Source organism: Centroberyx gerrardi, chromosome 12 (assembly GCF_048128805.1).
Source record: "Centroberyx gerrardi isolate f3 chromosome 12, fCenGer3.hap1.cur.20231027, whole genome shotgun sequence".
Taxonomy (NCBI): Eukaryota; Metazoa; Chordata; class Actinopteri; order Beryciformes; family Berycidae; genus Centroberyx; species Centroberyx gerrardi.
This window is the reverse complement of record NC_136008.1, coordinates 13683709-13702364: the sequence shown is the minus strand read 5'-3', so window position 1 is coordinate 13702364 and position 18656 is coordinate 13683709. Positions and strand designations below refer to the sequence as shown.

Here is an 18656-nt window from a genome sequence, read left to right as displayed (position 1 = left end):
TGTTTCCACGGTGAGATAATGGAGCAGAAAAGCAGTGAGTGTGTGTGGCAGGGCGGCAGGTGAGACCCGGGAGGCAGGCCTCACTAAAGCTGCTTCCTGCTCAATAGTTGCTGCACACGATTGGTGATCTATCAACAGGACAGGACACCATCGATCAGGATCCCTCGCACAGGACACACACACTCCACTGATCAATATCCCCTCTGTGAGCCACTGTGTGTGTGTGTGTGTGTGTGTGTGTGGTCACGTCCAATAGCTTTATTACCTGGATGCTCTAATTACAGCCTAACAAAGGCACTCGATTGTCTGGTTAAGAGAACAGAAAAGCACATAAGCCGGTGTAATCGTGCACAGGTATCCCCCCAATCCCCCAATCCCCACCCTCAACACACACACACACACACACACACACACACACGTGCGCACAGCAGCCCGTTTACTCGTAGTACTACCTGTGGCGTTTTCTGAGGCTTCGACAGAGAGATGTTTACTTAGGTGCACCAGCTGTCGTAGTGTGTGCGTGTGTGTGTGTGTGTGCATGCCTATGTGTGTGCATGTGTATGTAATAATAGACGTATGCTGTGTCAACATGCTGCACCCCCTGCTATACATGTCAGTCACCACAAGCTTCTTCTGTGCTTGTATAGCTACTCAGGTCCTGTCACCCCCCCCCTTCCCACATTCCCCCCTCCCCCACCCTGCGTGCCTCCTCTCCTCCTCCTCCTCCTCTCCTCCTCCTCCTCCTTCCTCCTCAATCCTTTCACGATCTCCTCTCTCTGGATGACATACGCTCATCCCCATCTATTGCTTCAGAGGCCCTGCTGCATCTCCCTCTGCTCTCCTCCTATTTCTGTGACTCCCCCCCCCTCCCACCACACACACACACACACACACAAGCCTCCAACCTCGGCCTGCACCATATGCACGCCAGCAATTACAGAGAAGGTGTGCTCTACTGATGTCAAACTGTCAGCCCTCCTTCTCTCCTCTACCCCTCTCTCCTCTCTCTCCCTCTCTCTGGCCCTGGTAGGCTTGGGTACGCCCTAATTACACTCGGCATCCTCCCCTCCTGCCAGCCACCATGCTGCAGAGCGGTGACAGCACAGGGCATCATGGGAGCATTGCGGAGCAGTGGGTGTCAAAGCACAGAGCGCTGGAGCAGCCTATCAGGGAGAGAAACCTCTGGAAGCAGGGGAGAGGATTGGTTCGGTCCAGCGCTGGAGCGGGGTAGAGGGCAAGGCAACAGCAAAGCAGACTCACTCGTACTCAAGTGTGCTTAAGTATACATGAACACATATGTGCACGTGCACACACACACACACGTATACAAAACCATACAAACACAGGCACGCATAAACATGAAACGGGTTCAGGAGAATGAAACACACTCCATCCCCCATGCCAGAGGGGGATCAGTGACACCCTTCTGAGGTCTGGTGCAAGCTCTTGGTTGATAAAGAAAAATCTCAACGAGGAGCCGAATTAAAAATAACGTGCCGGGCTCTTCAATGGAAAAACTTAACAAGGCCAAAATTGTATTTTTTCTACTTTATAGAATTACAGCAAATCAGATCCAAATTCAAAATTTAACATAACTCATGTCCTCCCGATGTGTACATGAGTATCCATGTAAATGTGCGTGCGAATGGACACACACACACACACACACACACACACACACACACATGCACACATACCCACACCCACACACACACACACACAAGTGCACTACTGTGTGTGTGTGTGTGTAGTTATAATGAAATGCAGGGGGTTGACTGTGGCAGAGACCTTTGATCCTTTAATATGAGAGAATAATTAAAGGAGCAACAATCCCACAACACAGCATCAGGAATACAGAATAGATACTCCACCACGCAGAGCAGCTACATACTACGCATACCGAATACACTGAGGCCCTTATACAAGTAGTACACATAATCAACATGGTGGATAAGAGTATTCTACTACAATGAAAATGCTAATAACATGCACACACTACACTATGCATCCTGAATGAATTCAGAAAATATATACGTAGTTTTATTAAACGTGGTGCATGTACAGGAGGCTAATCAGCCCAAAGTAAAAGTCAGTGTTGCTTTGTTACAGTGATGGTGGGAGGCCGAAAGGCTTGGTGGAGCCCTAGTTCTTCCGTGGCCAATCACAGCAGGGCAACCGCTAACTCTGGTCACTGTCCTGACTGGGCACAGCAGGCTGTGGCCACTCTGCCTTGGCTGGGCATAGCATGCCACGGCTACAGCCGCTGTGGTGCTGTGTGCTGTAGCAACATGAGTGGTGCTATGGGAGAACCGCTGGCCCAGTAGGAGAATGCCTTGGTCAAATGGTATTGTTTATTTCAATTTACTTGGAGTACCAGACGGGTGGGGTTTACCGCATAAGGACAAATGAGTAGGTGTCGGGTGAGTCATAAATCTCAATAAAGTATGCTAAATTAACTTTCAGATACTTTCCTATGATTGTCGTAGCATTCCAACTCTTACTGTACGGTCTTATGTGGAAAACATCACCGATCTCGTATTCCCAACACGCTAAGAATATTTGCAAATACTATTTGACCCAGGTCAGACTGGAGGAGGGACATTGGTGCTTGGCCTCAACATGAGGACCACCAAAGGAAAACAAATAACTTAACTGGGAGGTTTCTCATATGGGCGTGTACCTAAACGCAGATACGTTTTCATCCTCAGAGTGAAACAAAAACAAGGATATTGGGCAGGTGAACGAAACCAGACTGTGTAGAAGCCTTTCCAGGAAGAACAGAAGTGCAGGGAGGAGAGGAACTGATGGAAAATGTGAGAGAAGTGAACAACAAAGAGACCCTGCAGACATGAGGAGAGAGGGAGCGAGGCAGAGAACAAAAGAGGCAGAACATTCTTTCCTTAAGGTCTCCATAGTTTCAGCGACCTCTTGCTCCACAGGCTATCCCATCATCAGAGAGAAGAAAAAAAAAAAAAAAAGAGAGAATCACACAACCTTACTGCCACACCCGTGAGACTGAGAAAGAGAGAGAGCGAGAGAGAGAGAGAGAGAGACTCTGACACCTTCAACTACTCGCCATTGCACCATTTCCAAGGTTGTGCATTGCTTAAACCCCTTTTTCCCTCATCTACTCCATTCTCAGCTGTTCCTCTCTCCCACTCCATCTTTCACTATGGAGTGCATGGTTGTAAAACGGAACAGTATCGGGACAGACCCCCCCGTTCCATTAGCTGTTCCCTCCTCCACACCCACACAAAGCCATGCTGTGTCCTGAGCCCAAACGCCAGTGTTGTGTCTAACCTGGTGCTTACTCCCCTCAATGCGCACAAACAAGGACTTTACCCCCCACTTCTGACCATCTGGGGCCCCCCACCTCCCTGCCTGCCCAGCTGGCCGAAAAATCCCCTGCACCCCCCCCCCCGCCCGAGACGCCCCGAGCCCCGCCTCTCCAAATTCTCTGAAGATTTCCTCGGTGTCCTCAAACTGTGGCGCACGACCACCGCCGAGCCTTCCTCACCGAGAGGAAAGAGGGACTTAAGGGGAACAAGCTGTTGCTCTTATCTGCTCTTTCCTGTTTGCTATGCTGTGTGTGTGTGTGTGTGTGTGTGTGTGTGTGTGTGTGTGTGTGTGTGTGTGCATGCTTCCTTCAAGGTTGTCAGGAAGTGTATCTCTCCGCTACACTGGACCTTTTGCCGTCTTTCCTGTGACTTTTGATCTGCGAATTTGTGGAGTACGTCTCTCCCTTTCCACTTCTCTTTCTCCATCCACTGGATTTTGCGATTTTTCTACACATGCATGATCAGCACACACACACATTTGTATTAATATACAAGTGAGGACCTTCCATAAACTACATTCACCCCACTACATGCATAACCTTAACCTTTACCGTAACCCATACCTAATCTTAAAACGTCCATACTTTGGAGGATTTTCCTCATCTTTCTATCCTTGGTTCGCATAAGGATAGAAGTGCAAGGACTTGCACACGCACGAGCGCACCCACACACATACACACACACACACACACACACACTGCAGAGAGCTCAGAGAATGCCTCATACACTGATCTGAATTCAGTGCATGGATGTGGGTGAGTGTGGCAGTGGGTGTATGTCCATAACCTAGATGAAGCGATTGGTTGCACCTCTCTTAGCCTGCAGGCTCCATTAAATGACCAGAAGGCACAGACCAGTCCACTTCACATTCAGAATGTGCGGATCAGCAGGCTGCCTCATGGACCCACATCCCCTATCAATTTAGAGACACAGATAAAACACACAGACACACACACAGACACACTCACACACCTGCTGCTTCAGGCTCTGAAGATTCTAAGCCTCAGGTAAAGACAGAACAGACCCTATTTTCTGCCTGTTATGGCCTTGGTGCTACAGTGTGTGTGTGTGTGTGTGTGTGCGCGCACATGTGTGTCCATTCTATGGGACTCCGCAGCAGAACAGGATGCATAGCTATGACCCTCAGAGCTGAGGAGAATTGAGTGATTCGAGCCCACAGAAGCCATCAGTATGGAAACCAGTCCATCGGAACCAGTTCGATACGGCTGCAGGTCTGTGGAAACCGTCTCTACTCTCTGCGGTGGAGCTCTATTGCACACAGGCACAGCCCTCTATGTGTGGTCTAGTCTGGTCCTCGAATAGGCTTTCCAGTGACATTACTGGAAGATATGAAATTACTGTCCACAATATAAATGGACATGAACACAGTCTCGGGCTCTGGAATGGGTCTTTTTTTTTTGTGCCGTTTGACCAAACACTGCATGCCAAAACGTTGCCTCACTGCCGCCCACTAGCACAGCCGCAGCTAGCACAGCGGCAGCTAACTGTATTGTGTTACTTGACTTTCTCACCTGCATTGTGGAGGTGGCCACACTTGTAACAGGAGCTCAAGTAAAAGAGCACAAGGAGAACGTTCACACGGAGAAGTGGAGTTATGGAGGAAGTGCACGTGTGTTCTGGCAAAAGAAGTGTGCGTCGGCGAGAGCGCGCGTTCGGCAAGGGTGTGCAGGGGGGTAAATAAGGTCAGACGTGCCGTTGCCAGGACAACAACCAATCCGGAGCTGGGATTGGTGCCAAGCCTATGCCCCACCCATCCATCCTTCACCCCATCCCTCCATCCATCTTTTTTCCTGCATCCCTCCGTACAGCAGCCTAAACCTCAGAGTAATGAGTGCTCTCCATGTTTCTGCAGTCTAAATGGAGCTGCAGTGTAAATACAGGGCTGATTTGTACTGGTGCCAAGCCTGGATATATAAACCTGAATATAGCTACAGTACCTCACTGCTCAGACACTGACAGAGATGAAGGGGGGAGGAAGACAGTGAGAGCTATGAGGGGTGGATGAAAAAACTCATGATTCAAAACATTTATGAAATCTATCAAAGTGCATTGCTACAAAGTGTCAGCTAGTCTGATCTGGTGTGTCAACATCATTTGTCTAATGTTTATGTAGTAACTTTGCTGTTCGGGCTTTGGACACGCTGTCAGAGGAGATAATGAGTGTCATCTTTTAAATCACTTCTGTAACACTTTTAACAAACACGCTTTCAGTTCGTTTTCTATTCTTGCATTTTCCTGTTTAATCCTTATGTAACCCTGTTTTATATCCAAGTCTGGCTTTTCTTTTTTGGTTTATTTTATTGGCTTTCATTTATTATTGTTGGAAAATCACTTTGTAACAGTGTTTTGAAAAGTTACTTGTGTTATAATCCTATCCTTACAGAGGGCGGAATAGTCTCTGAGCTTAACAGTATAGGGTCTAGGCTCTCATCTATTATTTTAACTATACTTAACTACACTTATCTGTGTCCCAGGTCTTTCAGCAAGGCCCACCTGTGTAAGTGGGTTAAGGAGGACATGCAAGCAACACCCCCCACAACACACACACACACACACACACACACACACACACACACTCAGATACACTCTTCACCATAGTGAAAAGGGCGCTCGCTAAGCAAATACACTGAACCAATAAATCAGACTTGGCTTTGAGAATCCATCATTTACTAAGTGGGTCACACTTCTGATGGGGTAGACACTCTTTCTTTCCCGTTCTCGCACTCTCTGTCTCTGTCTCTCGCTCTCTCTCCCTGATGTGAAGGTCAATGCTGGATAGGCAGCAAATACAACTCGTCCCAGGTGTGCAATCTCTCTCCCCCTCCCTCTCTGATGCCTTGGTGGTTGTTAGCGGAGGAATGGGAAGTTGGCCTGGGCTCTGGAAGCCCTCCTTCACTCACTCACTCTCTCTCTCTCTCTCTCTCTCTCTCTCTCTCTCTCTCTCACACACACACACACACACACAGTTAAGACATGTCAAGACAACTAGGATCCTGCCCCAATACAGCCAACAGGCCTGAATTATTTAAGCAGAAAGAAGGAGAGGAAAGGAAAGGAGAAGATGGAGAGAAATAGATTGGAGAGCCACAAGAGTTAAGGAGCAAATAGAGTGAGTTGGCCCCTTCCAGTCCCTCTGACTCTTGCTGAACTTATTTAAAAACTTCTTTACTTGGTTTCATTCTCACCCGCTTTCTTTCACCCCATCTTCAGCAAGTCTCATTTCCTTCCCCTGTCAACGTGTCTTCACCTTCCCCTTCTCTCTTCCCTCCATTGCTCCTTCCACCGCCCTTTCCCCCCCGTTTGCTTTCCCTCCCTCCCTCCCTCTCCTTCTTTCTCTCTGTTTATCTAAGCACTTTCACGGTCACTGCTTTGGAATCCCAGGAGTCTAAACTGCCCCTTCCCTCTCCCTCTCTTGCAGCCTATCCATGCTTCTCTCCCTCTCTCTCCATCTTTCTCCGTCAGAACGGTTAAGATTCATATCGCTCTGTGCATCAGGGGTATGGGACGGTCCCCCTATTCCCCCTCAAGGCAGCCAGCTTTGTCCTGCTCTAGTCACGCACAGCCACCCACCACTCCACCCTTATACACACATACAAACACATGCGCACACACACCAAAGGTAAGATACTGACATCAATGTCTAATACCAACTGAGTAAAGAAATACACTTACTTTAAAAAGTATAAGCCAAACCTGCAAAGTCTGTTGGACGCCAAGGCTATTGAATTCTCACTATTAATAAACTGTGTATTGTAAATTGAGTTAATACATACATACATACATACATACATGCCACAGGTCATACATACCACTCAGTTGCATTGAATAAAATACAGTTTTACCAGATTATTCATTGATTTTCTACATTTGGGTTGACATAACATGGCCAGCCTTGCAGCCGGATGCCCCTGATTTCTTAGAGAGGCTTGTTCAGTTCCACAACACCGCTGAAGGGGTTAGACACAATAAGAGAGGGGGGAGGGGGGGTGTAGCAGGAAAGAGGAAGGATGGGGGGCTGAGAGGAGGGGTGCAGACGGCGGTCTCATGGCCCATCATGCTAATGATGGCCTGACACTGGACTGGGATTATCTGATTAATTTGGGATTAAAGATTGACTGGCCACTGCTTTAAGTAATGACCCACAATTACTAGATTAACACGCAGGAGGTATGCATCAGCGTGTGTGTGTGTGTGTGTGTGTGTGTCTGTGTGTGTTTCCTTAATGAGGCAAGGAAAAAAAAAGAACAGTAAATCCATTGTAAATCATTCACAGGAAGCGGGTTAGCAAGCAAATAACTCCAACAAAGAAAAGAAACGTAACCTGTTTTGGTGCTGAATATCTAACTTTGATGAAGTATAACATTACTCAGAACAATTTTCTGTTCCCAAAGAAAATAAACCAGGGAACCTCCTTAATTTTAAAAATGTAGTGAGTAGGGGATTTTTTGACTTTCATGACTAGGCATTTGTCATTGGGCGTATTTTGGGAGCACACACAGATTAATTCCACAATCATAAACACAGGAGCGTCTGCTCCAGTGTTTTGAGAAGCGTGGTGCGTACAAGAACTCCATTTCCAGCTGAATAGGAGAGCAATGAGATTCATGAGTTCTGCTGCTACAAGGCCATAGCTATGGAGATTTGGGACATGGCTATTTCCCCCTCTTCCATTCAGCACAAAATAGCACCACTACTCTGGATGCTCTTGGACTGTGAATTACAACCAGCTGATCATTTTGGATGAAAATAACAAAACATACTTTTGGACAGTGACAGAAAGCAATTCATTTAAAAATATAATACATAAAAACATTAAAAAAAAAAAAAAAAAAAATCTAAAGACTTTAAGGAACACAACAACTGTTTGGCAGTTTAATGAATTTACCACTATGGAAAGGTAGGTTCAGTAGCAGTGTTCAGTATGTTCAGTATTTAGCTCCCTCCTCTGCATGCTAGCGCTTTAGCCGGCTGCGCATGTTTATAACAGACGGTACAAGCTAGCTTAGCATCGTCTCAGCAGCATTAATATATGCACCGTATTGCAATAAATGTTGGATATATAGAGGTGAAACTGATATCAGTTTCTAGCCGCACAACAGTAGGCTGATCAAAGAACTTATTGGAAAAAAAAAGTCTGCATTCCTTTAACTCATAAATAAAGGATTTGATTGAAACAAAATGCTGAGAAAGGAGGGCGAAGGGCAGGAAAAAAGAACAAGTGGAAGCCGAGGAAAAAAAAAATAGAAGTCACAGTACCAAGAGAGAGGGATCAAGCTGCGCATTACCGCTAACCCGAAAATCATGTGGTACTGGTTATTGCTACAAAAATAACACATCCAAATATGCACGCACACACACACACACACACACACACACACACACACATACCAATACCATATCTCATCATCTCACCGTAAGCCTCAAAAAATGTGAGGTCGTATGTTGCACGGAACATGTTTGAATATGATGCAGCATTCCATTCATTTTTTGCCCAATAAGCCCTTTTACACAGGTACAATGCAAAAAAGCACACACTACTGCCAACACACAACATGCATAACCATAATTCAGCGCAAGCCTGCTTACTCAATGCACACACACACACACACACACAGACACAGCCACACACACACACACACACACACACACACCAGAAAGCAGTGTCAGTTCTAAATGGGGTGTGATTCCTACTCGGGCTCTCCCCAGAGTCCAGGCAGCCATGTGTGTGTGAGAGTGTATGCAGGCAGGGCGATGGTAGTGGCGGCGGTGTGCGTGTGTCTGTACCACACCTGTATGCGAGTGTGTGTGTGTGTGTGTGGGAGAGAGCGTACACACACCAGTGCGTGTGCTGGCAGGGAGGGAGGGGAAGGAGAGAGGGGAGAGAGAGGGGGGGCTCCTCACGCTTCCTTGTGACAGTGATAGTAATACCTGCTGACATCCTTTCTTCCCTCTCTCCCTCTCTCCCTCTCACCTCATCCCTCCATCCCTCGGGGCCCTCCCGTGCTGTTTTGGGAGTTGAAATCTGTTGACTCTTTCCCTACCATCCTCTCCTTAACGCATTCTCCATCCCTCGCTCCCTCCACTGCAGGTCTAATGTTTTTACCATCTCTGGGGGCTGAAGAGAAAGAGAAACAGAGAGGGGAGAGAGTGTGCATGCGGTGTGTGTGTGTGTGTGTGTGTGTGTGTGTGTGTGTGTGTCAGAGCAAAAGAAAAAGGGAAGAAGAATGTGTGTGTGCGTTTCACATCATTGGGGGCTGGAAAGTAGGCTGTGCTGCCATACTTCTGGGAGGCGATGCCAAAATAATATTAGTTTTTGTTCCGTGGCATGAAAATCTCCTGAAATCATCCAGCGCTCAAAGATCCAAAATATCTACATAGTGCAAGATTTGTCATGTGATCCATCTCCTCCACTTGAGCGGGAATCAAAAAGTACAGGATAAAAGGTGTTTTTTAGGACAGACTATCAAATGGGGAATATAGCCGGCAAAAAGTGTTTCTTAAGCCTTTTCACAACCCCGAGAAGGCAATTCTGATAAGCAGAACGGTTTTAAGGTGCAATACACAAAAGACGCCCACACCAAAGCCAGAAAGCTACACCCCCTAAACACACACACACACATACACCTTCAAGTGTCGTTATCTAACTGTCTCTTTGTTGTGTCTAGATAAAGTGTGGAGGGGCTGTGCTTTGCTTTCTAGGAGGAGGCTTATTAGTCCATAAAGTTTGTTCTGGTGTGAAGACGGCCGCTCCCGGACCCACAGCATCACACTCGAGACACACTGTGAACTTTACTGATACATGTACATGACATCGCCGACCTGTGTCCTAGTTCACGGGACAGATGGAGTACACATGACCAGCAGCAGAAATAACTAGTAAATAAGGAGAGACAGGTCACAGATAACGGCTTAGCGAAGCACAAAGTATAAAATGCATCTGGTGTATTCTCTTTGGCTATGCATTTTCCCTGCTTTTTACTATTTATGGATTGTTCCATTTCCTCCAGTGAGTGTAAGGCTGTAATAGAATTCATATGATTTCATCAGGAGTGATGTAGTGTACTTCTTCGTTGTGTGTTGCTGAGCCTTTCAGTGAGAGAATGCCAGATCATGTTATTATTACGGAGGTATGTCACGCAGGTTTACAATTTTCCCTCGATATAAAACTTTAATAAATGTCACTGAAACCACTTCCCTGTGCCAATGAAGTTATTCTACACTTTTCACAAGATACTCTGTAATTTAAAAAAAAAAAAAAAAAAAACAGCTACTGTTACATGTCAAGAGTTGCTACATATGCCTACTGACATTGGGAATAATTGAATGCAAACCAAAATTTATTTAAAAAAAAATTAATGACATATTTTCTAAGATTTTAGGAATGTTAAGATTTTAGGAATGTCCACTGGGGAACCATGGACATTTCCCAGTGCACATTTATTTGACGTTGTATCTCAGGCATTGTTGCTTACAACCTATTGATCATTTCCTGGCTACAGAACTGCTGCACACAAGTTCTGCTAGCACGCTCAGTCACAAATCTAATTTCTAAAGATTCAGGATAACATTTTTGCTTAAAAACTGGATTTTTAAATCAATTAACTACTTTTGGGGAACACACACATTTTAGGGCTCGTTGAACAAATGTCTAAACAAATAGTCACACCCAAAAGCATGCACCTCTTGCATTTTCTTGGCAACGTAGGAAAAATGGTAGTTGCCATAGCAACTATTGTACTGGCGATCATATGATATCTTCAGAATTATGGTGGGAATGCACATGCAAAAGAAGAAACTGGATTTTTTTTTTTCACATTTTGAAAGTGACTGTGTTGAAGCACCTTTGAAGAGCTGTAGTCTCTGTGCCCTCCTGGCTTTGAGGACCTTGTATGGTACAATAATCCAGGTTCCTGCTACAGCCTTTTGCTCTGCCTGGGTCAATACTAATTCAATTTCTGTCTCAGGGAATTCCCTGGTTGCCTCTCGGCAGGGTTTCTGAGATGAGCGGGAGAGCATTTTGTGGCGTGTGTATACGTATGTCAGTGTGTGTTTGTGTGTGTGTGTGTGAGAAGGAAATAATTCTAAGATGTGCATAGTGGTTCAATACAATAAGTGGATTGCTTTATTTTTTTCCCCCACATTTTTTAGCTTAGATATTGCCATGATTTAAATGCCATTTTGTATATACATTTTTTTATAGCCAAAAATACATAGTAGGCCTGACACAAACCGCAATGGCAGTTCATTGTGTTACATGAATGAACGCACTCCTGCACAGTCCTCAGCACCAGCCCCTAACCACCACGGATCTCTCCACACACATACGGCACAGCAGCCATTTTGTGCCAAAGCCAGGCAGCATTGTGCCAACCAAGAGGCAGACGACATTGAACCTCATTTCACTCCACAGCTGTTACACCCCACTTGGAGACATTCATACAATACAACTTATTACAGCTAAATAGAACCTAATATTGATGTATGTGTGTACACAGAGAAGCAGGGCAGCGTGGGGAGAGAAAACGAGAGAAATTGGGAAAGAGACGGGTCCATATGCAGCCTGGCGATAATGTGAGAAGCTGGCGATAATATCTGGGTGTTAAATTGGTATCGATTGACTAAATATCCTGACCAGGAGGAGAGAGCGGCCGTCCTTTCATGCTTGTACACCATGTCTGCTCCGACGGCTCCAAGCAGCACTGTGACTATCTGATCCATTTTAATACAGACATCCTCACCGCTAGGCCTCTGCCCAAACCTCATTTTCAACACAGTGTGTTTGGCAGAGAAAGAGTCTGACTGTGTGTGTGTGTGTGTGTGTGTGTGTGTGTGTGTGTGTGTGTGTGTGTGTGTGTGTGTGTGTGTGTACCTCAACTGCTTTCACCTCAATAGCAGCAAGGATTATTTTTGTTGTGCAACATGTTTATAAGATTTCACTGTAAGGTGTAATATAACACTAATCTAAGATGCCTCTCCTTCTTTGTAAAATTGAGGATTACTGATTTCATGCATGCACACTCACACACACACACACAAAGGAAGCAGTGTCAGTTCTGACCTATACCTACTTTTGTGAAAATTCACACCAAACCTGAAATAGTTCACAAAATGAGGCCACATGACATTTTAGAGCGAGAGACTTGGTTGCACAATACTAATCTCATGCCTGCTCACCCCTCCTTCTAAAAACCAAGCATCCAAAGGCAACAACACACCTTTTCCCTGTAACACTTTAGTCACACCTAAATGAAGTAGCGAGTGGAAACAAAACAATGACCTATTTAGATGAGAGGCCAACACAGCGGTTGGTAAATGTTCCCACAGACGCACACCACTGGCAGGAACTGAGGATTTTTCCAGTCAAAGCCACTCTCACTGCTTGCTGTGCGCGGAACAGACCTCTGTATTCTAGTAAAAAAACATGATTCATATTGTGGCTCACAAATGAATGAAATGTGTGAGTGTTTTAATAGGGTTGGGTATCCTGGTGGATTTCTGGGCTTTGTTTTTCCAGCACTGAACTTTATCACACTTCATCTCTGCTCAAGGAAACAAAGACTTCCCTTTAACACAAACCAACAGGTCAGTTCCAAAAGAACATGCACGCACACACACTCACACTCCCACACACACGCACAACCGCACACACAAGCATACACACACACCTCTGACAGGGCTATTGTTCCACTGAAATGAACTTCAACCAAACACAATGGCGCCAAATGTCAATTTACAGGTGAACAAATAACTAAAATCACTGCCACACATTGTTTTCCTCCAGAGATGAAGAAGCTCAAGTGTACACAAGCTAACTCATCCACAGTTTACCTCCAGATAATACACTCAATACCACAAACAAACAGACAAAGCACATTTACAAAGACAGATAAGGTACACAATCACACTCTCACACACACACACACACACACACACACACACACACACCTTTGGATCTACATAGACCACAACGCTTTGCACAGCAGCAAGCGAGACAATAGACATTGACACAGATAGGATAAAGAGAGTGAGAGAGACAGTGATAGATCTTAGATGAGAGAAGGGGAGAGAGAGGGAGAGAGAGAGAGAGAGAGAGAGAGAGAGAGAGAGAGAGAAAGAAAGAGAGAGAGAGAGAGATTGCTTTGTTAGAAGGACAGGGAATAAAGCGGTAATTACCTCACTGTGGGTTTGTTGATTATAGTTCAGCCAGGTTCTCCATGTTAATCATTTACCAGGGGAAGACAGAGATTAGCGCAGAGACAGACACAGAGAGAAGAGATAGCAGGGAGTGAGAGAAATGCATTCATTTACATGCACACACACGACAGAGGAGGAACAGACAGAGAGACTGGGGGGCAAAAAAACAACAAAAAAAAAAAAGTCTAGAGGTGCAATCATCTCCCCTGACAAGACACAATTACAAACACTGCCGGCTTTCATTTCTACTGTATACTGTATGTGCAGGTGTGCATTTGCGTCTATGTGTGTGTCTGGTTGCACAAGCGCACCCCCAAATATGTGTGTGTGTGTGTGTGTGTGTGTGTGTGAAGGTATGGTATGCGGAATGTGATTTACTTTGGTATTTACGCACGATCATTCATGAGTGCACACAGAGGGAAATGATGCATAAACAGAGCAGAGATTACACAGAAGACTTATGAGGGGTGCTTTCAATAAAGATACAGAAAACCAATACAAATATTCATCTCCTGGCACACCATTTAAACATGCTTCACTGGCTTGCACCTCGCCTTCAGCCTTCGTCAGAGAGGGAGAGAGAGAGAGAGAGAGAGAGAGAGAGACAGAGAGAGAGAGACAGAGAGAGGGAGTTCAGTCAGAGTTGTCTGGACTTCTGGTATTGTTATACATATAACTTCTGTGTCCAAACTTGCTGAGTGAGTTACTTGCATACATTAATGATTGCTGGAGAGAGTGGGGGAACAAGAGAGGAAAGGTGCCAGGGAGGGAGGCATAGGTAAGGGAAATGACTTCGAGTGTTCCTATTGTACAGTGTCTCTCCATGTAAATAGTAAACACTGTTATCTCCAATTAAAACCCTGCTGATCTGCCATTCTGTGGGAAAGAGAGAGAGAGAGAGAATGGAAAAAAGAGAGGTAGCGAAAACATAGACAGAGTCTGAAGTTTGAGCTGGAAACCAGAGGAAGTGTTGCAACAAGTTTGGCTCCACACACGGCGGGGAAGAGGGAGAGCGAAAGGAGAGGTGTGAGCCAAAACCAAGGGTAAGACAGAGGACAAGGAAATGGAGCAGTTGATTTAAGGTTCAGGTTTGGGTGACATTTACTCCCGTTACAAATTTATGGGAAGCCCTATAGATGTTAAAAGCCTCTTTCGTGCCATCTCTTGCAAAAAGGTAATTCAACCCTGAAAGTTCTCGTGCTCCAAGTAAACTACCTGACAGATCCTCGGTGTATTTATGAGGAAGAATGCAACGCAACAAGCAGACACCGTTGTACCAACAAGATGGCTGGTCAACTGGGTGATAAACTGGTTTGATCCAACAGCTTCTAGAGCAAACCATGATGCCACATTCAGGGGGCTGAAGATACCAATAAACTAGTCTGAGCTTGCTGCTCATGGGAGAGCTGAGTATCACTGTCAACACCGAGTACTGAACACACACACACACACACACACACACACACACACACACACACACACACACACACACACACACACACACACACACACACACACACACACACACACACACACACACACACACAGGCTTAGAACACTGTGGTTTTTAATATTTTATTAACTTTTATCTGTTCCAGGAACTGAAAAATAATTTCTCTTCTAATAAGGAACTATAGCTCAGAGAGAAACACAGTTATAAAATTGAGGACAATCATAAACCCTCTTCATAAAATCATAAAACAGGGCAATCGAACCAATTTAGCCCCACAATGAAAGAGGCCAGCGTATCTGATTGTAAGATGTTCAACACTGACCCTGCAGTCAGTCTATCACTTCCATTTCAGAGCTCCATTTTTCAATCTGGAGGGTGCTAAATGTGGGCCAGTTAAAGTGTTTCACTGAGCCTTTGTTACAGCCATATTAACCAGCAAAGAACAGAGCAACGAGGCCCTTCAGTCTCCACTTCACTGCCCCTGCTTCATTAAAACCATAAATCTAGATGTCGAAGGAAAGGTGACGGCCAGGGAATGTCCTCTGTCATCTGTATTAAGAGGAGCCAGTGTGCTCGCCAGCTACAGTGATATTACACACTAGCTAAGACTTTTATGTACAGTAATGTCAGACATGGCCCCTATTTTGCGGTTTTGTCAGTGGCAGAGCCGGTAGGAATAATGCTGGCATAATAAATGATAAACAAATAGGCCCACACAAGTTTTGGGGTTTGAATTACATTTTACATTTTAGGCCTTCAGCTGTCACTCTTACCCAGAGCAACTTGTAATTAGTGCAACAGTCGAATAAGCTTTATTTCCTAGACCGCATTACTAACAACCAACAGTAAGGAGTGCAAGGGTCAAAGCCACAGCGGCTAGATGTAAGGAATATTCCTGTGCCCCTACAAATTTAAGAAGTTATACTAGTTTTTCATTATTTTTATACTTAATAACTACAGCTCAATATGAAACTCGAGGGCAATTATAAACAGAAAACCAGAGTGTGAGTATTTTGTGATCAAGAGTGCCCTCTGCACCACGGCCAGCAAGTGCTTCCTGGACCCTGCAGCGCAGAGCCGTGCCAACAGAAGCATCGCCCTCCAGTCCCCGCGCCCCGCTCCGCTCGCCTGGCTACGGTTATGGGCCTCGGGACAACCTGGCTAGCTGGCTGGCACCTAATGGAAAATATGGTATGGGAAAATGACTGAACCTCAACTAATCACACAGCCAATATCCATCACTGGGCAGGGGGGAGTCGTGAGAGAAAGGGGGCGGAGGAGTGGAGGGGGAGTGCAGAAAAAAATGAAAAGGAAAGAGGGATGAAGCAAGGGAGGTAATGAAGAGTGTGGAGAGGGGAGAAGAGGAGAGGAGAGGAGAGGAGAGGAGAGACGACACAGGAAAACAGAGAGAGGGAGGAGTGGAGGAATGAGAGCGAGCCCCAGCGGTAAACCCAGGGGATTCTGGGCCGGGTGCAGCATCGCGGCTCCACTGATAGCTTTGTGATTGGGTGGTGTTGCTGATGAGAGCGATTCTCTGCCACAGTGGGTTACCCTCCGCCGTGATGCTGATGGCATTGTGATTGTGTGGTGTTGCGGCCGACTGTGTGGCCCTGCCACAGGCTGTGACCATTCATCCCTGAACCTCCGGGGAACAAGAAGGTGCTTCCTAATCCTCACAGTGTTCCTCCCCACTACAATTCTGGTGGCTCCCAATTACAGGACTGGGCTTTACCCGCCTGGACACACTGGATTTAACCTCGGCTGACTCCAATACAGGATGAGCCTGCAGACCTGCCAATGGAGCCCTGGGGGAAATCAAGTCCCTGGCGTAATATTTCTGTCACATTTTGTGCATCCAGGAATGATGTAAAATACTAGACCAAATTGTGATTGACATTGGGGTCTCCATGGCCAATGGCTATGAAGTAAAAAGAGCCATTCATCCGAGTGTTTGGGGAATCAGGCCTTATGGAAAGCGAGGGCTACGAGACGAGTGGGTGAGGGAACGGCGGATGTGTTATTTTGGACAGTAGCCCTACTGGCCCTGCAGCTCTCCCAACTCAACCCTTCAATTAGCCAGACTGGAACACCTGGATCAGCAGGTGAGCCTCACTCTGCCTTGCTAATAGCCCCAATCAACCCATTACACACACACACAAACACACACACCTTCCCATTACCCGACTACACATTCGCTTACGCACAGCAGCACTTTAGACTTTAATATACACCTGTGTTCGCAGAAAGCTATCTAGGGCACGATTCAGAACAAACACTTAGGAAGAAACCCTTACTTCTGGCCTTCTATAAGTAGCCTAATCACTAACCCCAAAACTCAGTGCATGGGTGAAAGCCAGGGTTAGAGTGTAGTCATTATGATAGAGATAGCCTGACTGGGAGGAGGACGAGGGTGAGATCAGAACACTCCGTCTCATATTGGCCCAGTTAAGGCTTCCTTATTCAACTAAAATACAGGTCTGATAGCTTTTGGGTTAGGGGAGGTTTTAAGCGATCATACCTGCTATGCATCTCTCTTCAATTAAGTACACAGGGACGTGATCCGCTGCATAGCAGAGATTCTTTAACCCAACTTAAGCCTGACTCATTTAGGAGGAATTATTGTGGTCATTGCGCAATAGTACAGGTGAGCATGGGAGAGCAAGTTCAGACCAGCTATGTTTGTCCTGCGCAAAGTCGGTTCCCACTGAATTATGAAATGCATCCTAAACGTTATGCAGGCTTTCTGCACGCAGTGAGAATGAACGCAGGACAAGAGAGATGTGTGAGCAGCTATCTTCTTTTGTCCGGGAAATGAGTGTCAATGCATGGGGCTTTGCCAACCATTGATTTCTCACCTTGTGTTGGTAGAATTCCAGTAGACGACGTGTCTCTTGGCCATGGCAGTAGAGACTAAGTTGAAGAGGAAAAGGGTGACCTTCCATGCAGGGAGAGCTCCAGGTGTCCAAAGGGAGCCCATCATTACCGCCGCAGGGGCCGCGGGGAGGCTCTGCACCGGGTGGGAGTGGTGAGGAACTCGGTGACAGGTAAGCAGACCCGACTGAGGAACTGGGCGAACAACTTCCAATTCCCCGGTAGCTTCTCCAACTAATGAACAAATCGAACAGCTATGTCCTCAGCATTTGCTTTCGCATGTTGACTAAAAGTAAGCTGATTGTCGCTCAAAAAAGGTTAATTGTCAGCAGGCTGCAGAAAGAAACGTATTAACTTCCACAATGAAAAGTTCTTAAGAGTCTGTCCACGTTCCGCATGGTTGTTTTAGATTAGGATCTCCTCGTTGAAAAGTAATAAAAAAAAGAGACCAAACCTGAGTTTAAAGGTCAGGATTGCGCATACAGTAATAGGTTGGAAAATCAATTGAGAGGTGCCATCTGGTTTGGCAGCAACAGGCTGTGCAGAGCCGCGGAAGGGCGGGTCCGCAGGGCAGAGGGCGGTGCCGGGGAAACTTTGGACCAATCAGCAGAGAAGGGTGTGGTGACAATAGTGCATAGTTTTCCTTGTGAGGTGCGCCGACTGGTGTGAGCAGGCAGCCTGTTCCAGTTTTTCTGGAAAGCGTCTGCCCCACTTCTGTCCTCTTTTCTCCCGTCTGAAATGACTGATCAGGGAATTGACTACTTTTTTAACTTTTATTT

General features: G+C 46.0%; 1 protein-coding gene across 1 annotated transcript in view; it reads right to left on the bottom strand.

Moving 5' to 3' along the window:
• The window catches only part of efna4 (ephrin A4), a 31564-nt gene extending 13182 nt beyond the window's left edge, over window positions 1-18382 (bottom strand). The window contains exon 1 of the mRNA XM_071911226.2: window positions 17862-18382. Within this exon, the coding sequence (XP_071767327.1) occupies window positions 17862-17986 (125 nt within the window). The 5' untranslated portion in view covers window positions 17987-18382. The remainder of the gene's footprint in view (window positions 1-17861) is intronic.
• Between the last annotated feature and the right edge of the window lie 274 nt (window positions 18383-18656).